A 10192-nucleotide genomic window follows, 5' to 3' on the forward strand; every position below is an offset into this window, starting at 1 on the left:
GGGCCAGCGGAGGGGACGCTAGTTGAGCAAGACCCTTAAAGGCGGGGACAAAAGTTTGTGGCTTGGGCCTGGAGGTGGCTGGGATTTTCTAATCTAAGGTAACAGGAGATTGGGTTAGACTGGACAATGCCTCAGGAACAAGGGATCAAATTAGTCACTGGCAGGGGATGGTGCTGGGATAGGCAGAGGCAAATTAATAAGCTCCAAGCTCCACCAGGATAGGCAGTGATGGATACCTGAAGGCAGAGCCAGCCAGGTAAGTAGACATGGCCAATTTGGATTTTGCAGACAAGAGTCCCAAGGGCATAGGACCAGGTGGACACTCCCCATCCTGCCCCCCACAAACACCTGGGCCCATACCTCCCCACTCCTTCATGCCCTTCAATACAGATTTTCAGGGGCACAGAGTCCTCAGCCCAGCACCCTTCCCATCCCACCCAGGAGCCAGCTTTGTCCAGAACAGAAACAGTATGAATGAGTGGCAGGAGGCTGCAGGAGGCTGAGGCCGATAGGCCTGTTTACCCTCCTGGGAAAGGTGGTAAGAAGGGCAAAAACAGCGTCACTGACCCAGACAAATACATTTATTTCACAAACACTGGGAAGACAGGTTGGGGGTGGAGGTGGGACACAGGTGCAGAGCTGCACAGTCATCAGCAGCCCACTCCCCACACTGAGGATCCAGCCAGGCAGTGCCTCCAAGTCAACAGGCAGCAAGAAGTGAGTGCAGGGAGGGCCCAGAACACCCAGCCCTGTGAAAGGGGCACAGCTCCAGCTGTCCCAGGAAAACCACAAATAAATAAGAGTGGGGCACGGCCCCACCCACACAGACCGTCTAGTCACCCATCTTCACTCTGGAGGTCTGCAAAAAAAAGAACAGGAGAAATCAGGTAGAGATAGAGGAATAGGTAAGAGTGACAAATGACAGAAGATCAGACCTAACGAACTCATGGTGAGATGGACAGATGACAACAGATGGATGACTGGACCAGAATGGATATGCTATGACAGACACAGATGAACAGCGACAGTCAGATATCCACAGTCAGGTTGTGGGACAGAAAGATGGAGAGAAGTGGCATATAGACAATGCCAGTCACCAAGAGTCAACCCAGTCAGGCACCCACAGTCACCCTCAGATCCTCAAGCTGATCATTAGCCACAAACTCACACACTGTCAGACAGAGAAGACACAATTTAGACATGCTATTCATCTGACACCATAGATACACACAGGCCCTGCTAAACACAGTCAAACATGCCGAGACAGACTTATTTGGACACAGACAAGATCCCAACCATGGAGACAAACAAAAAGAGAGAGATTAAATGAAACACAGACACACACACACACACACACACACACACAAGAAAACAGGAAAAAAAATAGGACAGTTGTCAGTGTTCCCAGATTAGAAACAAAATTAAGCTGAAAGCTTCAAAAGGGGAAAACCAGAAGATGGGAATGAGGTGGTGGGTTCCACAGGTGGAGGCGAGAGCACTGTAGCTCCTCTACAAGGAGCGAGTCTTGGTTAGGGACAAGGACAGAGGGTCCCCAGCATTCAGCACCTGTAGGATCGCAACGATGACCCCAAAGAGGCCGATGGCGCTGCCAAAGATCTCCACGATAAGAATCTTCACAAAGAGGCTGGGGTTCTGTGCATCAGCCAGGGCGGCTCCACTGCCCACAATGCCCACGCAGACTCCACAGAAGAGGTTAGACAGGCCCACTGTGAGGCCAGCTCCAAACATGGAGTAGCCTGGGGGAATGGAAAGGGAGCATTGAGGCCAGTCACAGCCCAACTGTGCAAAGCAGGCCCAAGTAGGTGGCCAAATATCAAAATGAGGTGTCTAAACTGGGGTGGAAAGGGAAAGCAGATGTCCTATTTTTTGCCTGCACACACCCACCTACCTGCATGATAGTTTCGATGGCCAATGGCTTTGGGGTCAGTGGCACTGAAAGGCTGAGGGATGCAGAGAAGTAATCAGAAACCAACCTCTATGCTCCTCTGTACTCCCCAAGCAATGTGTAGAACACACTGGAATGGATGCCCAACCCCGCCCCCCACTCCATACCTCAGCCATGTTGCTAAGGACAATTGCCATGATGATGCCGTAGATAGCCACAGCCTCACAGAAGATGATGCTGGAGGTAGTAGTGGTGGGCAAAGGCGGTTAAGAGGAGAAAGAAATTAGAAAGCAATCAACCTTCCTCCTCACAGAGTCCCCAGTCACTTTTCCCCCACTAGCATCCCACCTTATCAGGAGGCTGGTCAGGAGCAAAATGTCAAGTCAAACAAATGGGCAGCTCCCAATGCAGCTGGTTCTGACAGCCTTCCAAGGGCCCTAACTTACCTGACCAGGTTCTTGGTCTTGATCCGAGGGGCCTTCACCCCTCCCCCAATGATGGATGAGCCAGTAATATAGATGCCCCTGGTGGAAAGATAAGAAACTAATGAGCAGAGGCCAAGCTTGTCAGTGCCCCCAGGGTGACTAAGGACCCAACACCACCACCTGCTATGACTCAGCCCCCACCCCCCGAATCACACCACCCAACACTCACCACGCTGCCCCAACCACAGACAGGGAGATAGCTAAGCCAATGCCCAAGTTTGACCACATGAAGGGGGAAGTCTCTGTCAAGAACCTGGTGTGGAGACAGGGAGGAAAGCAATTCAGTCTTGGTGGAGAAGTGAGCATAAAATTCACTCCCCCACACCTCCAACCCCACCAGTACTGGTTGCTAAAAGACTCCTTATCTCCGTAAGGTCCACATCGCAGGCAGCTGGGGATGGGGTGGAGGAGGGGGCTCAAATCAGAGAAGGAAGGCTGCAGAGAAGCAGCTCCTGGGGAATCCTCTCCCTGCCCTCCCTTACCATGCCACATCAAAGCGGAAGCCCAAGTCAAAAATGGTGTAGCAGATCCCTGCAGCAGTGAGAAAAAAAGGGGTTAGGGGCTGCTCTCTACAGAGAAGCTTTCCAACTTAGACATGAAGCTCCTGCCCAGCTGCTGGGCCACCTCAATGGACTGCCCACACCTAAGTCAAGCTGGCCCCCGCGCAAAAGCACGGCTGTCTACACAGATGCCTCTGCTCAGGCCTCCATTTCCTGCCACTCCCTCAGTAACATCGCGTTCAGTGACACCACCTTCGAGACCTAGACCCTTCGGGGCAGCAGCTCGCAGGCCTGAATTCCCTGGAAGAAGGGAGGGAGCAAGGGCTCTGGCTAAGCTCCACCGGATCCCGCCAGCCCAGTCCGCGATGCTGTTTCCCCAACAAGCTGGGAGTGGGGGTTGGGGTGGCTAAACGACCAGAAAAGGAGGAACTGGAGTAGCCTGCTCATGACCGAAGCAGGCCGGTCCGGAGCAAGAGAAGGACGACAGCCGCGAGACCGGGCAGGGGGGCGGGGACGACAGAATGCGACCAGGGCTGCTTTCGCGGCCCCCACCTACCCCCGCCCGCGCCCCTCCTCAAGCAGCTGGAGATCGGGTCTCCTCTGTCGGGGTCAGAGGCCCCCACGGGCATGCGGCAACTCCCGGAGCCCAGGGTACAGAGCCCGCGCTGCAGCCTAGCGGTCCCGGGACCCTACGACCCCCGCCGGGCTCCAGACCTGCCCGCTCGACCCGGATGCTGGCCCCGCCCGCCAGGGCCCGGCCTCACCCACGCCGATCATGCAGGCCCAGAAGGCCACGAAGACCCCGGCATAGAGGAGCGCTAGCCCCGTCATGGCGGCGGTGACAGCGGGGCACGGGTCGGTGGAGACAGAGCTGAAACCGCGACCCTGCGTCCACCGTCCGCCCCGCAGTCAGTCCGCCGCCCGCACCGTCACCTGACTCGCCCACGTGACGCACCAGCACCACCTGACCCGGGCCGGGCTCTGCGCCGGGGCTGGTCTTAGTACTCGCCACGCCGGAACTCGGCGCTGAGCATTGTGGTTGGTGTAGTCTCGCGCTGCAGAGGCGGCTCCGGCGCCCTTCTTACCAGGTATCTCCACCTCGCAGGTCTCTCGCGCATCTCCAAGGCCGATTCTTCTCAGCCCCGACACTCCGCCCTGCTCGGTCCACCAGCCCTGCCTTACACCCGAGCCTGCTCGTGGGCCTCCCTAGCTTAGCCTCCAACCCTGTGCGGACCCCTGGGTGTTGTGCTCTGTTCCTCAGGCTCTTTCCTCTGCCTGAAGCACGCTTCATAGTGCTTACCCTAAGCCTGGCTCAGAAATCAGCTCCTGAGCCTCAGAAATCATTCTTCCCGGAGCCTTCCCTAATCCTGAGGCAAGGTGGTGCGCCTGCTCTGGGATCCTAAGAAACTTCAGCAAGATCATGTCACTCTCTTTAAAATGCCTTCGTGGCTCAATTTCACTCTAAAAGCCATAGTCCTTTTAATGGCTCCCAGGCCTCTACCAATGTGGTCCCGAACTTCTCTATTACGCCCCACCAACTCCTCTGGAGAGGCATCCTTGCTATCGCTTGAACATACCAGCATACCCTCAGCGCATTGGCCTTGCACTTGCTCTCGGCTTCTCCTAATTATCCATGTAACTCACTCCATAACTTCCTTTCAGTCTTCTTTCACCTTCTTCATAAGGCCTTCTCTGACCATCTGTTTAATATTGCAACCCCCTCTCCCCTACACTCCCTTCCCAGCTTTATATTTCTCCATATCACTTATCACCATTTGTCATACTGAGTGTTTTGGTTATCCATCTCTCCCCACCGATGAGAATGTAAGCATCATGAAAGGATTTCTGTTGATCTCTCTATTGTATTTCCAGTGATTGGCACACAGTGGGTGCTCAATACATATTTGTAATTGGTAGTTACAAAATAGTCAAGGGGGTGTAAAGTATAGCATGGGGAATACTCCTATATAATAAAGGAGTAATATGCAAATTAACCATCACTCTGCTACACCCACAAGCCACGCCCACCAGCCAATCAGGAGCAAGTATGCAAATTAACCCAACCAAAATGGCAGTTAATTTCCATATCCAGGAGCAGAGCGAAGACTGAAGACAGCATAGAAGAAGCAAGCCAAGCGTTGCAGAAGGGAGCGAAGTTGCAGAGAAGCAAGCAAGCGGGGCTGCGGAGAAGGGAGGGAAGCAGACCGCCGCAGGAAGCCCTATTGCAGGAATCTTCCTGCAACAGGCCTCTAGTATAGTCAATAATCCTTTTATATAATTAAGAGGTAATATGCAAATTAACCCTCACTCCCTCACAAGATGGCTGCCTACCACCGTGCCGGCAGGGAGGTTAGTGAGGGAGGACCAAACGACCAAACAAGCAGGCTGCATGGGGTGACCAGACCAGTGAGGGGCAACCAGGCCAGCAGGGGGGAGCAGTTAGGAGCGACCAGACCAGCAGGGAGGGGGCAGTTGGGGGTGACCTGGCCAGCACACAGAGGCAGTGAGGGACGATCAGGCAGGTGGGGGGGGCAGTGAGGGGTGACCAGGCAGGCAGGCAGGTGAGCAATTAGGAGCCAGCGGTCCAGGATTGTGAGAGGGATGTCCGACTGCCGGTTTAGGCCTGATCCCGGGGATCGGGCCTAAACTGGCAGTCAGACATCACCCAAGGGGTCCCAGATTGGAGAGGCTGCAGGCTGGGCTGAGGGGACTCCTACCCCCCCCCCCCCCGTGCACGAATTTTGTGCACTGGGCCTCTAGTATTGTAATAACTATGTATGTTGCCATGTGGGTACTTGAATTATTGGGGGGAACAATTTGTAAAGTATATGATTGTCTAACCACTATGCTGTATACATGAAACTAATACAAAATATGTAAACTGTAATTGAAAAAATTTGTTTTATTGATTACATGCTGAAATATTTTATTTGAGTTTAAAAATTATTACATTTACAAAATAATAGAATATCTAGTTGCCTTAGCTGGTTTGACTCAGTGGATAGAGCAGTGGTTGACAAACTCATTAGTCAACAGAGCCAAATATCAACAGTACAATGATTGAAATTTCTTTTGAGAGCCAAATTTTTTAAACTTAAACTTCTAACGCCACTTCTTCAAAATAGAGTTGCCCAGGCCGTGGTATTTTGTGGAAGAGCCACACTCAAGGAACCAAAGAGCCACGGTTTGCCGACCACTGGGATAGAGCATCAGCCTGGGAACTAAGGGGTCCTGGGTTCAATTCTGGTCTAGGGCACATGCCCAGATTGTGGGCTTGGTCTGCAATAGGGGGCGTGCAAGAGGCAACTGATCAATGATTCTCTCTCATCATTGATGTTTCTTTCTTTCCCTCTCCCTTCCTCTCTGAAATCAATAAAAATATATTTTAAAAAAGAATGCTGCCGAAACCGGTTTGGCTCAGTGGATAGAGCGTCGGCCTGCAGACTGAAGGGTTCCGGGTTCGATTCCGGTCAAGGGCATGTACCTTGGTTGCGGGCACATCCCCAGTGGGAGGTGTGCAGGAGGCAGCTGATCGATGTTTCTAGCTCTCTATCCCTCTCCCTTCCTCTCTGTAAAATATCAATAAAATATATTTTAAAAAAAATACTTCATTAAAAAAAAAAAAGAATGCTACTCATACTCATCAGCAATATTATTTCTATTCTCCTTTTAAACTCTTCCAGTTAATAGACAAAATTTGTATTTCAATATGTTTAATATCTACAATGTGCTTATTTTTAAATACTATTTATAAAAATTTTATTCATTTTATAAGTATTTGTTGAAATTATATATTTATATTTACCATTTTCTAAATCTTACTTTGTTCATATTTTGTACATATCTGTTACTTTTTGCACTCAAATGTTTTTTTAAATTTAATAAATCTTTATTGTTCAGATTATTATAATTGTTCCTCTTTTCCCCCCATAGCTCCCCTCCACCCAGTTCCCACCCCACCCTCTGCCCTTACCTCCCCCGCACTGTCCTCATCCATAGGTGTACGATTTTTGTCCAGTCTCTTCCTGCACCCCACACCCCTTTCCCCTTGAGAATTGTCAGTCCACTCCCTTTCTATGCCCCTGATGCTATTATATTCACCAGTTTATTCTGTTCATCAGATTTTTTATTCACTTGATTTTTAGATTCCCTTGTTTTTTTTGTTTTTTTTTTATTTTTTTTATTTTTTATTTTTTTTCAAATTTTTATTAAGGTATTATATGTGTACATATCTTACCATTGCCCCCCACCCCCACCCCACTCCCATACATGCCCTCACCCCCCAATGTTTTGCATCCGTTGGTTACTCTTATATACATGCATATAAGTCCTTCAGTTGATCTCTTATTTCCCCCACCTCTCCCTAACCTTACCACTGTAATTTGACAGTCTGTTTGATGCTTTACTGCCTCTGTAACTATCTTTTTGTTCATCAGTTTATAATGTTTTTCATTATCCCCAAATGAGTGGGATCATGTGGTATTTTTCTTTCATTGACTGGCTTATTTCACTTAGCATAATGTTCTCTAATTCCATCCAAGTGCCTACAAATGGTAGTAATTCCTTCTTTTTTACGGCAGCATAGTATTCCATTGTGTAGATGTACCATAGTTTTCTGATCCAGTCATCTGCTGATGGGCACCTAGGCTGTTTCCAAATCTTAGCTATTGTAAATTGTGCTGCTATGAACATAGGGGTGCATATATCCTTTCTGATTGGTGTTTCTGGTTTCTTAGGATATATTCCTAGGAGTGGGATTACTGGGTCAAATGGGAGTTCCATTTTCAGTTTTTTGAGGAAACTCCATACTGTTCTCCACAGTGGCTGCACCAGTCTGCATTCCCGCCAGCAGTGCACGAGGGTTCCTTTTTCTCCGCATCCTCGCCAACACTTGTCGTTTGTTGATTTGTTGATGATAGCCATTCTGACAGGTGTGAGATGGTATCGCATTGTTGTTTTGATTTGCATCTCTCGGATAATTAGTGACTTTGAGCATGTTTTCATGTGTCTCTTGGCCTTCCTTCTGTCTTCTTTCGAAAAGCTTCTATTTAGGTCCGTTGCCCATTTTTTTATTGGATCATTTATCTTCCTTTTATTAAGTTGTATAAGCTGCCTGTAGATGTTGGAAATTAAACCTTTATCAGTGATACCATTTGCAAATATGTTCTCCCATACAGTGGGGTTTCTTGTTGTTTTGTTGATGGTTTCTTTTGCTGTGCAAAAGCTTTTTATTTTGATGTAGTCCCATTTGTTTATTTTCTGTTTGGCTTCCATTGCCCTAGGGGCAGTATCACTGAAAAAGTTCTTTTGGCATATGTCTGAGATTTTGCTGCCTGTGGATTCCTCTAGTATTTTTATGGTTTCCCGTCTTATATTTAAATCCTGTACCCATTTTGAGTTTATTTTTGTGTATGGTGTAAGTTGGTGATCTAGTTTCATTTTTTTGCATGTATCTGTCCAATTTTCCCAACACCATTTATTAAAGAGACTGTCTTGACTCCATTGTATGCTCATGCCTCCTTTGTCAAATATTAAATGCGCATATTGGTTTGGGTCGATATCTGGATTCTCTATTCTGTTCCATTGATCTATATGTCTGTTCTTGTGCCAGTACCAGGCTGTTTTGATGACAGTGGCTTTGTAATACAGCTTGAAATCTGGTATTGAGATCCCTCCTACTTTATTCTTCTTTCTCAGGATTGCTGTGGCTATTCGGGGTCTTTTTTTATTCCAGATGAATTTTTGGAGAGTTCTTTCTAGGTCTGTGAAATACGCCGTTGGTATTTTAATGGGGAGTGCATTGAATCTATAGATTGCTTTGGGTAGTATGGACATTTTAATGATGTTGATTCTACCAATCCATGAACATGGTATGTTCTTCCATCTGTTTACATCTTCCTCTATCTCTTTTTTCAGTGTCCTGTAGTTTTCCGCATATAGGTCTTTTACCTCCTTGGTTAGGTTTATTCCTAAGTATCTTAATTTTTTTGGTGCGATGGAAAATGGGATTGCTTTTTTAGTCTCTCTTTCTGTAAGTTCATTGTTGGTGTATAGAAATGCCATAGATTTCTTGGTGTTAATTTTGTATCCTGCTACATTGCTGAATTCATTTATTAAGTCTGTTAGTTTTTTGATGGAGTCTTTCGGGTTTTTTATGTACAATATCATATCATCTGCAAATAAGGACAGCTTTACTTCTTCTTTTCCAATTTGGATGCATTTTATTTCTTCTTCTTGTCTAATTGCAGTGGCTAATACTTCCAGTACTATGTCAAACAGGAGTGGTGAGAGTGGGCATCCCTGTCTTGTTCCTGTTCTTAGGGGAAATGGTTTTAGTTTTTGCCCATTGAGTATGATGTTAGCTGTGGGTTTATCATATATAGCTTTTATGATGTTGAGGTATGATCCTTCTATTCCCACCTTGTTGAGAGTTTTTATCAAGAAAGGGTGTTGGATTTTGTCAAATGCTTTTTCTGCATCAATTGATATGACTATGTGATTTTTATCTCTCAATTTGTTTATGTGATGTATCACATTTATTGATTTGCGGATATTGAACCATCCTTGCATTCCTGGGATAAACCCTACTTGGTCATGGTGTATGATCTTTCTGATGTACTGCTGGATCCTATTTGCTAGAATTTTGTTGAGGATTTTGGCATCTACATTCATGAGGGATATTGGCCTGTAATTCTCTTTCATTGTGTTGTCTTTATCTGGTTTTGGTATTAGGGTGATGCTGGCTTCATAGAAGGAGCTTGGAAGTGTTCCTTCCTCTTGAATTTTTTGGAATAGTCTGAGGAGGATAGGTTTTAGTTCTTCCTTGAATGTTTGGTAGAACTCTCCAGTGAAGCCGTCTGGCCCCGGGCTTTTGTTTGCCGGAAGCTCTTTGATGACTGCTTCAATTTCTTCCATAGTTACTGGCATGTTGAGCTGTTTAGATTCTTCCTGATTGAGTTTTGGAAGGTTATATTTTTCTAGGAATATGTCCATTTCCTCCAGGTTGTCCAGTTTGTTGGAATAGAGTTGTTCGTAGTATTTTTTAACAATCCTTTGTATTTCGGCGGGATCTGTTGTTATTTCACCTCTTTCATTTCTGATCTTGTTTATTTGGGTCCTCTCCCTTTGCTTCTTGGTGAGCCTGGCTAGAGGTTCATCAATCTTGTTTATCCTTTCAAAGAACCAGCTCTTGGTTTTGTTGATCTTTTGTATTGTTTCTTTGGTCTCTATGTCGTTTATCTGTGCTCTGATCTTTATTATTTCCTTCCTTCTGCTTACACTGGGCTTTTCTTGTTGCTCTT

At 47.1% G+C, this 10192-nt stretch overlaps 1 protein-coding gene across 1 annotated transcript; it reads right to left on the minus strand.

Moving 5' to 3' along the window:
- Positions 1-563: 563 nt before the first annotated feature.
- On the minus strand, positions 564-3862 carry ATP6V0B (ATPase H+ transporting V0 subunit b). The gene is made up of 8 exons (XM_080657383.1): positions 3656-3862; positions 2874-2922; positions 2561-2644; positions 2353-2430; positions 2074-2143; positions 1910-1961; positions 1567-1757; positions 564-859 (listed from the first exon to the last, which is right to left on the minus strand). Exons 1-8 carry the CDS (start codon positions 3720-3722, stop codon positions 833-835), a joined length of 618 nt encoding a protein of 205 aa, XP_080513509.1. The 5' UTR covers positions 3723-3862; the 3' UTR covers positions 564-832.
- Between the last annotated feature and the right edge of the window lie 6330 nt (positions 3863-10192).

The sequence above is a fragment of the Plecotus auritus genome (assembly GCF_963455305.1).
Source record: "Plecotus auritus genome assembly, chromosome: 2".
NCBI lineage: Eukaryota > Metazoa > Chordata > Mammalia > Chiroptera > Vespertilionidae > Plecotus > Plecotus auritus.